We start from the raw sequence: 19,958 nt of genomic DNA, 5'->3' as shown, positions 1-19,958 counted from the left end.
TCTGAGTACAGTAGAACCTCAGAGTTACGAGCACCTCGGGAATGGAGGTTGTTTGTAACTCTGAAATGTTCATAATTCTGAACAAAACATTATGATTGTTCTTTCAAAATTTTACAACTGAACATTGACTTAATACAGCTTTGAAACTTTACTAGGCAGATGAAAAATGCTGCTTTCCCTTTTTTATTAGTAGTTTACGTTGAACACAGTACTGTACTGTATTTGCATTTTTTTTGGTCTCTGCTGCTGCCTGATTCATAGATTCATAGATTCTAGGACTGGAAGGGACCTCGAGAGGTCATCGAGTCCAGTCCCCTGCCCGCATGGCAGGACCAAATACTGTCTAGACCATCCCTGATAGACATTTATCTAACCTACTCTTAAATATCTCCAGAGATGGAGATTCCACAACCTCCCTAGGCAATTTATTCCAGTGTTTAACTACCCTGACAGTTAGGAACTTTTTTGTGTACTCCCAGTTCAAAATGAGGTTGTGTGGTTGACTGGTCAGTTTGGAACTCTGGTGTTTGTAACTCTGAGGTTCTACTGTATGGTGTTGGTGGGTGTTGGGCAGGATGGAAAAGGGTTCAGAGCAGGGAGGATTTGTGTTTGTGTGGGAGAGTTCTAAGCCTGGGTGGCTGGTGAGAGAGGGTTCCGAGTTGAGGGGGTAAGTCTGAGCTGTGGAGTGACTGGGTAGAAAGTGGAAGGGCTGTCAGTCTGGCAGGATGGGGATGTTTTGGAACTGGTGGAGGTTGGTTTGTGGGGAGCTTGAGAAGGGTCTGAAAAAGGAGGGAGATGCCCTAGGTTGGCAACATTGAGGGCTGGTGGAAATCAAATCAGTTTGTGAATGAGTATGGGTGTATTGCTAGTGGGTGTGTGGACGTGGTAGAGAGAAACAGTAAGAAGGATAGTAGGGTAAGTGGTAAATAGATTGTAGGGACAGAAATTGGGAAGTAGAAAGAAGGTGAGAGGTCACACAGGTATAAATATTTTTTCTATTTCTGAAATGGGGAGGAGTTACTAAAGGAGAGTGGATGCCCCTTTTTCTTTCCTCTTTTCTACCAAAACACTTCCCCATGACAAGCCCCTTCCCCCACACGGGGTCCAGTTTTTCACTTCAAAAGCACTAGGGAGGGATAGAGGAGGAATGCGGGTGTGCGCGGGCGCACGCGGATGGTGGTGGGTGTAGAGGGAGGTTGCTACCTGAAGCCACACTGCTTATTCTGGGCATAGCCCACAGTATGCTTGCTACTAACAGCTGGTGATTACACTGATTAATGTGACCAGTTGAGAGGGTGATGTAGAACATGACAGCCAGGGGGAGAGAAGAACAATAGAGAATTAGTATGGGGGGCAAAAAAGTAGGGTAGTAGGAGGCAACAGAATTGGATGATTATAAGGACTCAAAATGGCGGGAGAAGGAAAATAGTGGGTTAGTAACATCATTTAAGTACTGAAAATTGGAGCAAGTGCCACCCATATCGTCGCCAGTTCAACTTACTGCAGTCTACTGAGGGTTACCTTACCATGGTAAGATGTGGTATCTGGTTGACTGTGGTATATTAGCGCTCATGCAGCTAATATGAATGACAGCTACAAACATTTGGGGAATCTTTCTATTTTTGTTTACCCAGGGGTGATTTTGATTGACACATTCTTATGAAATAAAGAGAAATGTTAGGTTAGAGTGTTCAGTTTGTATTGTAACTTTACCTGCTGCTGGTAAAAATATGAAAAGAGCAGATGGCTATATGCAGATTGCAAAGTGTTGTTTAACAAATATAACTATTAACTTGTTTGTAAACTCATTCTCTGACTTTAATTCATAGCTTTAAAACCAGAAAAAGTTAAACTTGCTGCTTGCGGGAGAAACCACACTTTAGTTTACACAGGTATGTAATCTACATTATTTACATACTAGGGAAATATTTAAGGCAAAATTCTGCCCTTGGTTTCATGCATAGTTCTAATTCTATAATGGAAGCCCCCTATGAGCATCTAGGGGGAAAACGTGGCAGTGAAAATTCAACCACTTGTCATGCATTCTGTGCTGTGAATTCCTGAAATAGCTTTTCCATGCCATGGTGTTTATAAAGGAATTGTATATAGGAATTTGCAAACAATAGCCAGCTTGAAGAATTTCCTCCTGCCCGATTTTGATGTGAGGGTAACACTTTCGTATAACTTCAGAAAAGGTCTGGATATACAGCACATAACCTTTAGAACCCTCTTCTAGTCTTCCTAAAAGGCAATATGCTCTGTCTCCCACTGTTGGGTTTGAGAAATTAGTTTGCTAAGTTTTAGAAGTTGGCACTTTCATTTTACAGAGATAATATGCAAGGATTGATATGTTTTTAAAATTTGTAGAAAGGAACTACCCCTCTATATGGCACCAATCTTTGGAGCCTACAGTGATATGAAGAGAGTGGTTGATTTACTGAGGTTTTAATATATGTGTGAACTCCGGCTATAGTAAATTATTCTTACAATATAACAGAACACTTTAATAAGGATTGACTATATCAAATTGAACAAAGTACAGATTTACAACTTGAAACAGGTATTGTGGCTGGATAATTTTTATGACCACCATTAACATTTGTCATTATGCACGTTAAAATAACATTAAGGGTAATTAAAATTCATGCTTCAGGCTAATTAACCCTGGGTTAAGAAAGAAATTCTTTCCCCTACCCTTTTTATGGTGGTGTACACCTGGAAGCATCTATTTATCTATCTTGGGTACTTATATGGCCCCATCACCATAGTATCTGAGTACCTCACAAACTTTAATGTATTTATCCATCACAACACCCCTGTGAGATAGGGAAGTGCTGTTATCTCCGTTTGACAGCTGGGGAATTGAGACACTGAGAGGCTAAGTGACTTGCCCAAGGTGCCACAGGAAGTTGTGGTAGAGCAGGGAATTGAACCTATGTCTCAAGTCCTAGCCTAGTGCCCTAACCACTAGACCATCCTCCCTCTTCTGGAGCTTCTTTGCCTTCTTCTGAAGTATAAGGTGCTGTTGACGTCCAGTGGGAAGATACTGAACTAGATGGACTATTGGTTCAGACTGGTATGACAGATCCTATATACTATAACTGTTTTGAGATGTATTTGAAAGAAATGAGAACTGTAATCTAAAACCTTTTTGTTACAATTATCATTTGATAAAGTGTTAGAACATGTACAGTAATAGCGTACATGAGATTTTGTTTTTTTGAAATTTTACAATATAGAAAAAATTCGCAACACTAGAAGTACGATACATACTGTAGCTACAATGACTATAGTAATTGATTAAAAGTGCTGTGTACGAGCTAAGTATTATTAAAGCAAGAATATATGTATACAGTATTTTTTCCAAGGTAGTGGTGTAATGAGAGATGGAACCTTTTACCTCTAGGTTACCCCTCACCTCCTTCAGATCCACCTTCAAGATTCTCTTCTGTTGTGATGCTTACCAGAAATCAGCCAGATTGGCTAAGTCAGAAACAAAATCAATGGGACTTGTGTTCCTAAGACACTTGGGTGCTTTTGAAAATCCCACGTATGCATACCTAAATATGGGTTTAGGAACCTAACATTAGGGTCCAGATTTTTAAGAATTTTGGTCTCTGAATGCATAACAATTCATAATAACAAAAGAAAAAGCATCGCAAACCCCATCACCTATTACTTTTAAATGATTCAGATCCAGGGTAAAGCGATTAAAGAAAACACTTATTTTTAAAAAATTAATAAATTGGATTGAATATTTGTACAACTAATTTGAAGAATTGTGCTATTGTAACTTTACGTTAACATTTATAATGAACTAAATTAAGCTTTTTAAACAAAATACCACTACTAGTGGGCTCTCATTTGAATTTTACAAAACTGCTATACACACACAAAAAAAAAACCCTGACAAAAATTTGAAAAGGCTTTGATCCTGCAAATCTTTAAGTGGGTATATTACTTTGCTTTATGAATGGTCCCACTGACTTCAGTTGGACTACTCATATATTTAAAGTTAAGCACATGCATAAACGTTGCAACATCAGGGGCTAAAACTGTATTTTTAATAACTTGTCTTAGTGGCATAAAATCTTTGTCACTTCAAGACAAAATTGCTACATTGTTAACCCTGGCACAAGTTATTTAGTCTTTCAGTACATTAACAGTGTTATTGTGAACTGTTATGTGCACAGAGATCAAAATTCTTAAAAAGTAGGAGCCTAATACTAGGTTCCTAAACCTACATGTAGGCACACATGTGTGGGATTTTCTAAAGCACCGAAGTGCCTTAGGAGCTCAAGTCATGTTGACTTCAAACAGCAAACCCCGATGGATGAGTACAGCCTGGTAAAGCATTTCAGCTGTCTTGTCTTGTGGAGGTTCAACATATTGGAAGAGGGTGTCTGGAAATATAGCCTGGGGTATCTGCTTGTCGATTCTGTGGTGTTCTTCTACTAAAAGTGTTAGTGAGGCCCTGGGCTAAACTCTTTCATCACAGATGAGCATTTTAAATATTAAACTCTTTAGTAGAAGAAATATAAAATCTGAAATTATTTTAATTAGGAAGCTAAAGAAACAAGTACAAAACATCAGCTTTGCCAATTTAAAACTAGATTGAGAAAAAAAATACAGAGCTAGCAACAAATAAATAAAAATCTGATTGAAATAATAGTACCTAGGTCTTATAGCACTTTTCATCAGTAAATGTCAAAGCACTTTAGAAGGAGGTCAGTATAAAAAAATTAAGAATGATTTAACTAAAAAGATTTTTAAATTAAGATATTATTTTTATCCACCCTGTTCAGAACCATCAAGCTATGTACATAACTAATTAGGTGATTTTAATATTGTTACCCTGGCCATGCCTCCCCATTTGCCTCCAGTTTTGTCACACTTGCTTATTATGTTTTGTCTTAAAGTAGCTTGTAAACTATTGAGGCAAAGACTGTGTCTTTCTATGTGTGCACATAGCACCTACTACAATGGGCCCCCAAGACTGGAGTGTTTTGTTGTTATCACAACGCAAATTAATAAGAAACCAGTCATACAACTTAATTCATTAACTAAATAGCATATATTTTGATAGCATATATTTTCCCAGTTATTTGTAAATGCACTGACCAGTAGTCCATGGCTGTATACCAAGTGATATGTTAAACATCTTTGTAATGCTGCTCCTATATACAAACATAATTTTATTACATTTTAAAATCCAATAAAAATTGCTTAGGTGAAGTTCAGCTGTAAGTAGAGTCCAACATAAAGCCTGTGCACCACTTAAGCCCTTGAAATAGAGTTTATCTGGGACTTAAGGGTGGCAAAGGTCTTGAATAGCTCTCTGCATAAAGCTGAATTTTACCTGTAATGATTCGTAGTCTTCAGAGGAACTTGCCCTCTGCAAAATTAGGGTAAAAAAATGTATCTTGTATTACTCAGTTGGAATATTCCTTGGGATTCCTGTGTAACACCTGAGTTACTTTCATATACTTCGTAACGTCTGAGTTTTTCAGTTTTTTTCAGAGCAGATTAGATTCTCCTGATATCCTTCCTGTGTTTTACATTTTTAATGTAGTGTGTCTTGAGGGAGAACTAAATTACAAATAATCTCTTTTTTTTAACCTTTATGTACAAGCAACAGTCCAACTGGGAAATGTAAAACTCTTTTTATGTACATATATGATAGAGAAACAAAATCTGATGTACCAGAATTGAAGAAAACAATCAGAAGTGACAAACTTCACCCTAATTGTAGCTAGTTACCAAAAGGCTCTTTTTTTTAGTTTTCCATTCATCTATAAGTTGCCTTTGGTAACCTGGACTTTCCAGCAATTACTCAGTCTGCAGACATTTTTAAGTCAAGGCTCTTCTAAGGTGCTTTCATGTCTCTTGAGCTTTAAAAGAACTACAGAGTATGTAGAGTTCCTTCACTTTTGACATCTCTCCCCAAGCTGAGGGAAAACCCAGCCTTCTCTAGATGCATGTGTATTCTAAAATGGAAAGGAAGATGGTTAGAACTTCCCCGTCCAAAAGTGCCCAGGAAAGCTTCCTCGGGACATACAGCAGCAACTCATAATATCAGTGTTAGAATATTTTAGGACAGCTTAGCACAGCTTTTTTTGCAATACTTTTTCTGTAGGAAGAAATGGAGCTCAAACTTTCTGATTTGCTGTCACTTACTCTACATATTACGTGTGCTTTTCTATGTGCAGAACGAGGACACGTATATGCTGCTGGAGGTAACAGTGAAGGGCAGTTGGGATTAGGTGACACAGAGGAAAGAAGCACGTTTCATCTAATTAGTTTTTTTACCAACCAGTACAAGATCAAACAGCTGGCAGCTGGATCTTACACATCAGCAGCACTAACCGGTGAGAGCAACAGCTAATAACAAATGCCTATACCGTGAAAAGGTAAAAAACATGTTAACAACATAGTTTATCCTTTGACAGCCCCATTGACCCTGACGGAAGCCTTACACCATGATCATTCGCTTTTCAAAAGCAGTAATTAGCAGTGGAGACTTGATAAGTCTGTGTGGTGGTAGAAAGGCTTTCAGCCAGGGCCGGCTCCAGGCACCAGCTTAATAAGCAGGTGCTTGGGGCGGCCAAGGGAGAGGGGCGGCACCTGCGGCAGTTCGGGGGCGGCAGGTCCCTCACTCCCTCTAGGAGCGAAGGACCTGCCGCTGAACTGCCGCCGCCGATCGCGGCTTTTTTTTTTTTTTTGGTTGGGGTGGCAGAAATGCTGGAGCCGGCCCTGCTTTCAGCTATCTGATGCTAGGCTCCTTTTCTCCCTTTGCAATCTCATTCATACCTCTTTCACAAATCCTACCTTATAGCAGCCAGTAAGAGGTGTGCTAGGCTATTTTTCTTTCTACCAATGGCTAAGGCTCTCCTCGGATTTGCAAAGCAGCCCTGCGTAGTTTTAGTTCCAAATACTGCCCACCCTGCAGCTAGAGAGGTTTTATGCAGAGCTAGCTTCCCACAACTTGGAATTGCTGTACAGAGAAGGCTGGATGGTGGCTGAAGATTATTGTATCGTTCCTTTGCCTCAGCCACTCCTTGTTGCTGACATGGGTCTCTGTGCAGATGAGACTGTGTCTGAGACAAATAGGAGAACAGCTACTCTAGTCAGCATGAGGGAGACCGAATGAAGTTGGGGTGAGTGGGAGAGGGATATGAGAAAGCAGGGGGAAAAGAAGAGAATCAGTGGGGTGAGTGGAAAAGCTGGGATAGAGAATCAATTTGGAGGAAGGAGAAATGGGAATCCTATTGAGGAAGCAAGTGGAGACATGCCATCCTGAAGTTACTAATAGGATAGGAATAAGCCTAACATCCATAACATTCCCCAGAATGTGTGTACACAGACCACCAGCAACTTGGGAGTCTGACATCCTCCGGTCGTATTGCTTACTGGAGAAACATGTCTGGAAATAAATGTTAAAGGTTGCCATCTCTGGTCTTATACTACCTGGTCACTAAATACTCCATGGCACATTTCAGAAGATTGTGAGGGATGGGATGCCTTGGTATCCCTGGCCCCATGCTTTGCTATGTGTGGAGTGCCAGTTGATAGCTGTCCTCATCCTTCAGCAATGGCTATGTTTTAGCAATGTCATATAGAGTGTGTGAACTGCCTCTGGATGGAAGCCACAAGTAAATGTAAATATTATTGTTAGCCCAGCTTTGGTTTTAAATCTGACTTTCTGCCACTTTATTTTAGAGGATGGACAGCTTTTCGTGTGGGGTGACAATTCTGAAGGTCAGATTGGCCTGGCTGGTGAAGCCAGTGTGTGTGTACCTTGGCAAGTGGATGTTGGAAAGCCTGTTTCCTGGGTCTCCTGTGGATATTACCATTCTGCTTTGGTAACAAGTAAGATGATATACTGTGTAATAGAGCTAACTAAACCAATGGGCCTCAAATTGTGGTCCTTATTTTCATCTGCTTAATTGCATTAAAAATAGCATTAAAAATGACACGTTAAATACTTCCCTAATGATATATGCCACGGATACATTATATGATCACAAATACAAAGGGAAATGGTCTGTACACTTCTGAATTAGAGGTAAGTCTCGCAGGGACAATCTCTCTAAAATTTGCTCCATGCTGTGAAATGATTTGGGAAACTGATGTATTCTGTTCCATGATTCTTTATTGTAACTGAATTAATACTATAATGGGAAAACAAATTACAATGAGGGTTAGTGTGTGGACAGTGTTATGGAAAAGGGCATAATGCTGAATGAATGTCTTGTCACACTGATTTTATTTTAGTGAGACATACGACAAATGCCTTAGAATCATAGAATATCAGGGTTGGAAGGGACCTCAGGAGGTCATCTAGTCCAACCCCCTGCTCAAAGCAGGACCAATCCCCGGACAGATTTTTGCCCCAGATCCTTATATGGCCCCCTCAAGGATTGAACTCACAACCCTGGGTTTAGCAGGCCAATGCTCAAACCACTGAGCTATCCCCTTAGGTGAATTTGATTTCTATTTTGTTCAATAATCCAGCATCTCTGAGACTATTCATATTTGCTCGTGTACTGACCCTCTTCTCTTCTGCCTTTCCTTCCCTTCTCCAAAAAATGCAAATCTCGAATAGGCACCTATCACATTTTTCAGGAAAATGCATCTTTCCTGCTAATTCGCTGCCTTAATTGTCAAGGTTTGATGCTATAAATTTGAATTTCTGGGGCAAACTGAACATATGCTGTATAAAGTAGAAATGTCTCCAGGGAATGAGTGCTATGTATGGCTGTTTACAGCTGTACAATAAAAAAAAAAAAGTTAAATATTTTTAGAAAGCATGCTGAAAATAGACATCTGGAATTTTGTCAAAGCAGCATCAAAAGATTTAACAGGGAGCATAATGTATCAAAAGCAATAATCCACCCATGAAAACCCATAAGCTTGCAGAGAATTATGAAGATATGTGCAGCTCAAAGGAGGCAAAGAAGGGAGGAATCTGCAAAGACTGTTAAGATCTGTGTTTCCTTCAGGGAAATAATGACAGTTAATATACAGATAATTTTTACTGTGCAGGATTTGGGCTAGGAGGCACTCTGACATTTCTATAGCTCATTTCCCCTCTCCCCTCCCCTCCCCAAAATCACATTGCCTGATTTGATTGAATTAAAGTGAAAATGATATTAAAGGCATGGGCAACTATTTAGTCTCATCATATGTGTGGACCCCAAATAATACAAAGTTTTTAATCTTATCTCAGTCCCAATAGAGTACTAAAGACTTCAATAGATCAATAATTTTGGATTACAGAGCTTTTAACAGGCATCCAGAAACTACATCTGGTGCTTTACTCAACCTGCTTGATAAATGACAGATTTCTACAGATAACATCTGTGTGGATCCCTGAGAGTATGCCATGAACAGAATGAAAGCATTCAGTGACTATAAAGTATATGTAGTAGGGTGTTTTGCCTATAGTATGCAACTTTGTATTAATGATGCTTTCTTAAAATAAATAAGTTAAATGCTTATGATTGACCAAGAAGTTTAGCAGCCATTAAATATTCTTCAGCTTCCAAGCACCACAATCTACAAGTAGATGTGTATGTCAAAATCCCCCAGCTCTTCCAGGGCATAGCGAGAAGGTAGTATACTAAATACTTGATGAACAAATGGTTTTTGATAGCTTACTATGATATGGAGCCAAAAATTGAGTTGCTAATTTGGCCACAGTAGAATTTAGTAGAACTATAATCCAAATTTTTTAGCCCTGTGACAATTTAACCCAGGAGAGAGGTTTGAGAGATACTTGTACATACTTAATAGTCCTAGCTGTCAGACTTGATAGACTTTCTCAGCATGGAAGTACTAGATCAGGGGTTGGCAACGTTTGGCATCGCTCGCCCGCGCTGCTTCTCGCCGCCCCCATTGGCCCGGGACGGCGAACTGCGGCCAGTGGGGGCCACGATCGGCCGAACCTGCCGCGTCAGCAGGTAAATAAACTGGCCCGGCCCGCCAGGGTGCTTACCCTGGCGAGCTGTGTGCCGAATGTTGCCGACCCCTGTACTAGATCAAGGTGTTGGGCCCATGGAAAAATATTTAACTTTTTTTTTTTTTTTGTTAGTTTTTTAGCAGTCAGATATCTGACGAGGGATATAGTGTATCTGGTGTCAAAGAAGCTTCATGTTAACTTAATGGATTAAATTCTACCATGTGGGTAAGTGGGCCCTACTGAAGCCAAGAAGAGCTTTGTGCACATTTGTGAGAGCAGAATATGGCCAAAAGTGTATAATAATAAATCTTTTGAGCTTTGGTCTAGCCACTACCACTGATAGGTCTTCTCCATATGCAGATCAGGCAGAAAGATGGCCAGTTACTTTCTTTGTAGTCTTTGGATCATTGGCTGCTCTCCTTTTCTCCCACTCTCAATTTTTTCTCTTGTTTCACTGAGGAGAAGCAGCAAAGATGGCTTTTGGCTTTTAGTCCTATTTGGACTTTTTCTGTAGTGTGTTTGCCGGCTTTTCTTTTTCTTTCTTTCTGCCCTTTCAGCGGTAGGACTAAAATTTCATATATATTTTTGTGATGACACTGTTCAGGGTCATATCTATTGGGTTCTCTTGCCAAATCTATAACCAAGGAGGTGCTTCTGGGAATAGATGGAAGACATGGCCTACCTCTGCAATGCAGATACCCCCTCTGCACAAGAATGGGCTGAGGGGAATGGTGTGCCTGCCCACTACCCTGGTCCCCCATGCAGAAATGGATCCTCTGAGTCAAAGGAGAATTTGAATGATGTTTTGGATTAGAACTCCCCTTGTGCTTTTCCCTTGCCAGAAGCAGGTAAGATAGACTTTCAAGCCCCCACGATGGCATCCTTGCTAAATGATTCTTTGATTGACATAGGTAGAAACCTTTGGAGAAGCCCCTCTAAAGAGTGCTTTGAAGGTTCCCAGGGGTCCCTTTCATGTGTGTTCCTTATTTTCATGGAACTGTTTTCAGCCAAGCTCGGAAGCCCTCACTTCACCAAGCTCCTTCATAGACCTCTGCTGTGTGAGAGGTGCTATTATTTGATCCAGAGGTACAGCCTTCAGAATCACCTAGGAAAGGAATGTTCAAGTCATGTCACATATCCCGTAAAGTTGTGCCAATAGTGGAAGTAGAAGTGGAGACTGTGCTCTCTCTTCTCGAATGATTCCAAAAAGGAAAAGAGTATTCTTAACTGCAAATGATACAGGAGATAAATTCCTGAAGGGAGTCCCCAGGTACATCCCTGGCTAGGTCCATGAGCACTATGTTGGCTACAGAAATGTAGGAAGCCTGATGGTTATTGCTCTCTCTCCCTGTCCCTGCCCCATGAATGTCTCTGTAGCAGCATGCACCAAATCTTTCTCTGTTCCATTAGGGCCACTAACTTCCCAAAAGCTTGTTGGGGGGAAGAGTCAAGAAATGTCATTATTTCCCTCCCCCCCCCCCCTCAGTTATTATCCAAATGTTGGAAGTTGAGAAGTTTTGACCAGCTCTGTTTGGACAAAAATATAGAAGGGTCATTAGTATGTAGACTGCCTCCTCTACTTCCAGACTATGCATGGAATGGCTCTCCACATAAGAATATTCCCTGTGTAGAAGCTCAGCTTCCTAAAGAATTCTGAAACTTCACTAATAATTTTCTGGTTGCTCTTGGGCACTTAGGGTTTGCTTATGCTCACAGCAAATGTTGTTGGTTCCTCTGTCATAATGCCAGAGACCTCTCTAGCCACATCAGTGGTCAGTAAGAGCCTTAGCATGTACCCCAAGGTCCATCCTTTCCAAATACACTTTCAGATATTGAGTTCCTTTCCTTCTAGCTATTTCAGCTGATTTGGGCTGCAATAAATGCTTCAGCTCCTCTGGATCACCATGTGTGGAATCCTGGGGCTACTGGATCTGTAAACACAATTCCTATGTTGTCTTCCCTGGCCTACCTTCCTGGTGCCTATTCTCTATTGGCTTATGTGGGTTGGCATGAAGATCCCCCTCCTAACCCCTCTCAGTGGCGGGGGGGGGGGGGGAGAGAGTTTTCCCTTTTCATTTCTAAGATAGGCACCTCTGGGCCAAGGTGTAGTAGGACAGAGGGCACTTCACAATAGGGAGAATTTTATCTAGCTGAGAGATTTGATATTACAAAAGCCGAGTAAATAATCATATTAGATGGAAGCATTATGGATTGGACTTGCCAAATATCTAAACTTAATATATTTGTAAAACTGTACTCAAATCACCTGACTTTGGAGCTTTGTAGGACTTCTTATGTTTATTTGAAAGTTATGCTTCAACATTTCCTAAACTGCTTTTGCCCAAGAGGGTCTTCTTAATGTATTCACAAATTTACTGTAGTAATTGGGGATATCTTTCTTAGCTGGATTATGAAGTTTAGAAAAGAAATTGAATAAGCCTGGTTAGTTTGGGAAGTTAATGGAAGATTGACCACTTGAATCTATAACCCCATTAATTAGGATTGTGAGCAGGTTAATAGATATGGTGCACTGGTGTTTTTCCAGATTTATGAAAAATGGATGCTGAATTTTAAAAAGAACGCTTTAAATTTTAAATTTTTAAAAAAGAATGCTTTAGCTTCTTTTGAGAGAGAGCTGCACATGAGATTCTAACAGCCAGTAGCTCACTGACTTGATTCTAGAAATAAATGAGGTACACTTAAATATGTATGCATAAAAATAATGACTCTTGTTTTTCAACATTTGCAGCCATTGATTTACTCTTTTCTTTCTCTTCTTTCACCCCAAAACACTGGGGCCTCTCTGAGAATCCTTAACAGAATCCCAAAGTAAGAGCCTGGTGCTGCAGCCTCTTTTGTATCAGTCTGACCCCAAGTTGCAAAAAGTGTTAGATTATCTAATGGATTTACAGAAACTTTAGGAATGGTTACAGTTTTCACATTATCTTTGTTATGGAGGCACTAGTTGTGATTCCATAGTTAAGGTAGTGATCCATTTTGCACTTAACGCAGGGATTCAACTCTGTTTTACAGGTGTTCTCCTCAAACTTACAACACTTACTTTTTGAGTACAGAATTAATTTTCTGAGGACATACAAATAAATCCATTAGCTTTTTGCATTCAGATGAATTAAACTGGGTTCTTTATGAAATTTAGCATCTGGGGCCTGTCTTTTTTTGTCCCAAAGGATCTTAGCAACAGAGTAACACACACTTCAAACTTTTCATATAGTTAAAATTAATTGATATCTTGTGCATAGGCTGTATTTGAAGAAATTAGATTGTAATTAATGTATTAATGATAGGCTACAGACAGTCTCAAGTCAACAGCCCAGGTAACTCTTAAGTGGAGCTGTTGTGATGTCAATGGTAACTCAACTAGTTGCCACCCTTCCTCTACAGCTGAATTAAATTCAGCATTTCTACTGATGGTAATTACTCAGTGGTATGAAGGAGACTGAGAGAGCTGTATAAAATTGGCAGATTTAGTCCAGTGATCATTGCTCTTTAAAGGTTCTGTAGCAGCCAGCTGGCTTATGTGTCAGTTGGTTGACCTGATAGCACTGCTGCCTTGTTTCCACCGCACATTGAGGAAGCACTGCTGAGGAAGTGGGAGGCAGGAGTGTAGGAGAAGCCATTAAAGCAGAGTGTCATTGGGAATTGATCTAGCACCGATTTTGTTAACACAGCCTTCTAAATGCCTAAATCAGTTGCACATTAAGGGCCAGATTCACCAGAACACTTCAGCTGCTTTGTGGTGCTCTGGGGAGACAAACTTAACGGGTCAGTGCACTCTGGCTACTTTGCTGTACCAATGAATGTGTCCTTATGTTAAAACTTAAATGATTTAAGGTTAATACTACATATGTTCAGATCATTAGAAATATTGCATATTAGCATTGTTTGGGGATTTCTTTTTTAGTACTCATGTGTGGACACTCTTTAGGGAAATTCCCAGAGAAAAAACTGCTTTAAAATGGAACGAAGATTGAGAAGAAGTATCAGTAATTTAGGGGTAAACAATGTTTCAGTATGTTGTAATTATCCCCCAAATCAGCAATATAAACCAGGAATTTCAGTGTTAACTGTATTTTTTTAAAGTGTACCCTTATGTTAAAGTAAGAAATTCCCAGTTAAGGCATGCAAACAACCTTATATTTGCCCTGTACCAGCACTATAAAGGAGGAAAAAAGTGAAGAAAAAAATCTGTCTTGAAAAATCATTTGTGTATCCTGTGCAAGATTCAGGCAGATTTGCAGTTGGAGGAGTGCATGGACTGTTCCCTAATTACTTCCTCCGAGGAGGTGGTGGCAGGAAGAAATGCTGCATATTTTACGAGCTTCTGGTGGCATTCTGCTTCTCTGACTAATCTAGTCCTTCTCCTGGGATAGGAGGCTCTGTGCTACCCTTTGCCACCCACTAACTGCTGTTGACACAATCTAGCCCCAAATAACTAAGAAACCAAAATTCCACAAAATTTAACATTGGCTCAGCAGAAAAACACAATGGGCCAAATTCAGCCCTGGGCAATTCAGATGATTTAAATAGAATTACCTCAGCAATTAATTTGAGCCACAGCTCTATACACTCAGTGAGTGTTTTACCGGAGTAAAAGCTGAATAAGGATTTGATAAAGGGAAGAGGGAAATGGAATGCATGCAACACAAATGGTGCATTTCGTTTGAACTCTGAATGGCTACTTTTTCATTTTTCAAAATAAAAAAACATTTTAATTCCTTGCTTTTGCCTATTCTGCCCATTTAGGTTTCATTGTCTTCAGTAGGCTTTGGAACTGGTAATTGATTTTATTAACCTTGCTTTTTAATGATTTTATTCATACCCATTTGCTTTGGACAAGTGTGTATGTAGGCTTAACTACCTGTTTCTATTTTGAGTTTGAGTATGTGATTATTTTTAATTCCTTCTTATTTTCAATTTCTGTCCTCTAGACTTATTTGGTTTTGGCATGGTTGTTGCCCTTAGGACCTCAAAATCCAAATGACAGAGATGGGGAAAGGGTTAAACATGAGGGAAGGATTCTAATGTAAAATTGCTTGGGCCATACAAGGAAATATAGTCTTATATACTGTGCAGTTACTTATGGGCTCATGTTTTAGAGTCTGATTTGTGTGTATCAAGAGCATTTAAAATGTAGTTTTATGAAAGTGTGTTTGAATTCATAGCATTTGGATATGATCCTTTAACATTTGCTGTGTGTATTAATACTTCCTCTTAATTCTATAAATGTGGTTTGTTAATGCTTAAGTTTATTGGGCTATAATTATGGAAAATTAGTATATCTCAGAAATGTTCTCTAGATAGATATCTATAATTATGCTTCAATAATGGGACAGTTGCCCAGTGTTTTAAATAATGGCTACAGCCACATAATTAACACGTTTCCCTGAGCACCCAGCCCTTAGTCTAAACATTTTTGTCTTGGATTTGTTTCATATGAGAGATTTATTTATCCTTTTGCTTTGGTAAATACAGCTGTGATTAAAAAACAAAATCAAACTGTTTCTTAGAGGATATATGGAGATGTAAATAATTTTTATGGTGATTCTTTCTGCTTCATTGGAAAGTTTCCTTTTGACTTAAATAGGTTTTGAGTCAAACCCCTAGTCAGTAAACACCTTTTCATAATACTTAGCTGTTATATAGCATTTTTATCCATAGAAATGCTTTAAAAAGGGGAAAGTAAGTTTCATTGTCCCCACTTTATGGTTGCAGAAACAGCCACAGAGTGCTGGATAACCCAGCTGGTCAGTACAGAGCTGGGAATAGAACCCAGGCCTCTTGATTCCTGTTATTTATGACTGGCTAAATGCCTATTGCTTTTACAGTTTGCCAGAGCACCATCATGGAGTAACTCTAATTGTGGCTTTAAAAAAAAAAAAAAAAAGACTGCATTTGGATGCTTCAGGTATAGAGGGAGTCTCAATGTGAACATCAGTTCTAAGGAGCAACTCAAGTACTATGGGAAATGTTTCTACCGACCTCTTTCAAGCTTGGTGGAGACCCATAGCTATGTCCTTGGAGCTTCACCCAGAAACCAAAGATCTCTCCCACTTGACCTAGCTCTTACCTAGGATAGCAGAATGCTAACACAGCTTTTGGAACAGAAAATCAGATTGGAATTTAAAGACTGGCACAGCATTAGACAGTAAATTTGACATTTTTAACTCTTCTATCAATATAGTAGAAGGGTAAACAGATGGCCAGATTAGATAACTCAGACTGACGTAAAAAACAGGGTAGAAACTGAAAAGTGTTAAAACAAAGGAAACTCTTTTATAAAAGAATGGATTGCTGTATTTAGGATTGAACAGATTGCGAACCCGGTGCCCGTAAAACTAAGTCTAGGTGTCTGGGAAGGATTTTCTTTTATTTAACTGCTGGGCTGACCAGAAAGCTGTTATGTAATACTGAGGTGGAGAAATCTCTTCTGATGGAGATAATGCCATAGTGAACCTTGGAGCACTATATAGATATAGTGCCATCTATTTCTAGTCTTCAGAACAGTGGTTCTTTTCTTGTTATGTAGCTCATTAACAAACCTTTTTACAATATTTGCACTGCTTTCCTATTCTGTCCCCTCACTCTCCATCGGAGGAGAGCATGGACTTTCAAACAAAACATGTATCCCATTAGTAGGGCCAGTCTTTACTAAGACCCCTGCAAGCAACTCCAATTGACTTGTATAGTGACTAGAATGGGAGTTGTGATGCATTGACACCTCACAGAATCAAGTATTGTTTTGGTTTTCTTCTTGACAGACTTCTCACATAGGGAAATGTTACAACTCTCATTTTGTTTGATTGATAATTTAAAACAAAAGTCCAAAAAGCAATGGGTACTTTACAAATCATGAAAGCATGAGAAAATAACTTGGCCCAGCTCTGCCTTTTAGTGAAGTACTATGAATCCTGCTCTGTTTTGTATTTCCACAGGAGATGGTGAGCTCTACACTTTTGGAGAGCCTGAGAATGGGAAGCTAGGTTTGTTGCCTGAACAACTGAAAAACAATAGGGTTCCACAGCCTGTTCCTGGAATTTTGGAAAGGGTTAATAAGGTAGCTTGTGGGGGAGGACATACGGTGGCACTTACAGGTATGAACACGAGTTGGCTTTTCTCTGATCCTGTAATTAAAATAATCACTTTGCTTGATAGAGCAAACAATCTTATGAAATGTCAGACAATGCCTAGAGAAACTTTTCTTCTGTCTTATTACATTGAAAATGAAATCTGTGTTTTTTTCCGTGAGTTCTACAAGAAAGCCTCCCCTTGTGAAATTTTAAATGACCTTGAATATGTGTTAATTAGAGAGTCACTTTTCTGACTATAACCACTCTTTAATGGCTATAAAGAAAAATGTATGATCTATTGGGAAAAATACAGGACTGGGATCCATGAACTGATTATTTCTAATCTACTCCTGCAGGAATTCTGCACATCTGCAGATATTCAGAATTCATGTATCCTGCAGAATTTTTTTTCCTGCAGAAAATACATTTCTGCCAAAGTGCTGCAGTTCCACCTTTCACCCACCAGAGGCCACTGTGGTGCCACAACAGCTAGCAACATAAACACAGCTGGCTGTTGTGGCACCACAGGGGCCTCTGGTGGGGAAAAAAAGGTGGAACTGCAGCACTTCTTTGGCAGAAAAAAAATTCTGCAGGATACATGAATTCTGGGAAAGAATTGTCTGTAGTAACTCAGAGCTCTCCCCATCCAGTGTCCCATCACCAGCCACTGGAGATATTTGCTTCTAGCAGTTGCAGATCGGCTACATGCCCTTGTAGGCTGTCTCATCATACCATCCTCTCCATAAATTTATCAAGCTCAGTCTTGAAGCCAGTTAGGTTTTTTGCTCTCACTGCTTCCCTTGGAAGGCTGTTTTAGAACTTCACTTCTCTGATGGTTAGAAACTTTCGCCTAATTTCGAGCCTAAACTTGTTGATAGCCAGTTTATATCCATTTGTTCTTGTGTTCATATTGATGCTTGACTTAAATAACTCTTCTCCCTCCCTCTTATTTATCCCTCTGATGTATTTATAGAGAGCAAGCATATCTCCCCTCAGCCTTCTTTTGGTTAGGCTAAACAAGCCAAGCAATTTGAGTCTCCTCTCATAAGGTAGGTTTTCCATTCCTCAAATCATCCTAGTAGCCTTTCTCTGCACCTGTTCCAGTTTGAATTCATCTTTCCTAAATGATCTGGGAAACCAGAATTGCACACAATATTCCAGATGAGGTCTCATCAGTGCCTTGTACAATGGTACTAACACTTCCCCGTCTCTACTGGAAATACGTCGCCTGATGCATCCTAGGACTGTGTTCAGGGCCGGCTCCAGGCACCAGCTTAACAAGCAGGTGCTTGGGGCGGCCAAGGGAGAGGGGCGGCAGGATCTGCCGCTGAACTGCTGCCGCCGATCGCAGCTTTTTTTTTTTTTTTTTTTTTTGCTTGGGGCGGCAGAAATGGTGGAGCCGGCCCTGACTGTGTTAGCCTTTTTCACGGCCGCATCACATTGACGGCTCATAGTCATCCTGTGATCAACCAATACACCCAGGTTTTTCTCCTCTGTCGTTTCCAATTGATACGCTCCCAGCTTATAACAAAAATTCTTGTTGCTTAGTCTCCAAAGGCAGGATGTTGCACTTTGCACTATTAAATTTCATCCCATTTGTATTAGTTCAGTTTACAAGGTCATCCCGATCTTCTTGTATAACTCATCTGTCTCTAAGGATTGTGATTAAAAAAGCTTTAAGAACATGAAGCAAGAATAACAGGCACAGCAGCTGTGAAGCTGTGTGAGAGCAGATACTATTGGTGCACTGTTTGGCATGAAGGGACAGATCCTGAGTATACCCTGTTCCTTCACCCCACTGGCAGGCTGAATAAGGCCCAGATCACTCCTAATACTCCATGAATGCAGATAACTGCATTCTATTACCTATTTCTGAGGGATCCCTCCTCAGGCTCCGGATGAGGAGAGCAGAAGTGACCAAACTCCTTAGTCTCTACTTTTATTGTCAACTGTGCTGCTGTTCTTTTTAGAAGTTGAGCAAACAGAACAGATTTTATCGAAGTTCTTAATGGTGTTGCTACAGCCTAGAGATGATACCCAATCAAGCAAACAAAACATTGTATGAAGCCAGACTATACTATGGTGCAAGAAGCAAGCAAGGAAAAAAGGAATTGGGCAATATAATTGAATTAACTGAAGTTCAACTGCCCAAAATGATCTGGGAAAAATTAGTTTTCCTGAGGAGAGGAGAAAATTAAGGCAATATGCAGAGCTCATTTTCAAAGGTCTCCTGAAATTCAAAGATGAGGAGGCAAATGGGAATTATAGGCTAATATGGATAGGGAAGGGATATTTGTAATATTTGAGCTCTCTCATTATGTAAAAATACTCTTGGAATTGTGCCTTCATGCTTCACACCAAACCTGAATCCTTCTAGAAATCTCTAGCCATCGGGGAATGCCCGAATCTCATCTTGAGCCACGGAGCACTCCTATAAGGAATCATATTCCCCCTACACCCTTATTTCCTCTCTTCACCATCACAGCAAATCAAAAATGTGAAAGCTATCTGGACTCTTTGGCTACAACTGCTTCATCTGTAATCGCAGCTACCACTTTGAGGTGAGATTTGGAGGAAGTGTTCTGCTGTATGTATCTATTGACATGTATACAAAGGTGGAGATATGAATAAGGTGATAGAGAAGAAGAAAGATTGAAGTCCTTTGTCATTTGCCAAACTACCCCCCTTTTTTAAGAAAAAATATTTCATATATCACAAATCCTCTCAACTTGCTCCAAAGCCAGACTGACAAGAAGAAATCTCAAACCTTATTTTGGCTTGAAAAAAATCTAAAACCCTATTGTCAGAAGCACAGTTATGCTGCTTGTACCTTTGGGCCTATGCTTAAGTCCTAACCAGGGCCGGCTCCAGCATTTCTGCCGCCCCAAGCAAAAAAAAAAAAAAAAAAA

At 39.9% G+C, this 19,958-nt stretch overlaps 1 protein-coding gene across 1 annotated transcript in view; it reads left to right on the top strand.

Annotated features, from left to right (window-relative positions):
• Nucleotides 1-19,958, top strand: part of LOC113406333 (X-linked retinitis pigmentosa GTPase regulator-like) — a 96,489-nt gene that overhangs the window by 13,321 nt on the left and 63,210 nt on the right. Inside the window, exons 4-7 of the mRNA XM_026650546.1 lie at nucleotides 1,830-1,892; nucleotides 6,210-6,368; nucleotides 7,720-7,869; nucleotides 16,915-17,073. Coding sequence (XP_026506331.1) covers nucleotides 1,830-1,892; nucleotides 6,210-6,368; nucleotides 7,720-7,869; nucleotides 16,915-17,073 — 531 coding nt within the window. The remainder of the gene's footprint in view (nucleotides 1-1,829; nucleotides 1,893-6,209; nucleotides 6,369-7,719; nucleotides 7,870-16,914; nucleotides 17,074-19,958) is intronic.

Source organism: Terrapene carolina, unplaced genomic scaffold (assembly GCF_002925995.2).
Source record: "Terrapene carolina triunguis isolate 2854851 unplaced genomic scaffold, T_m_triunguis-2.0 Scaffold26, whole genome shotgun sequence".
NCBI classification, from domain to species: Eukaryota; Metazoa; Chordata; order Testudines; family Emydidae; genus Terrapene; species Terrapene triunguis.
The sequence above is the reverse complement of the archived record's forward strand: the minus strand, read 5'-3'. Positions and strand labels throughout refer to the sequence as shown.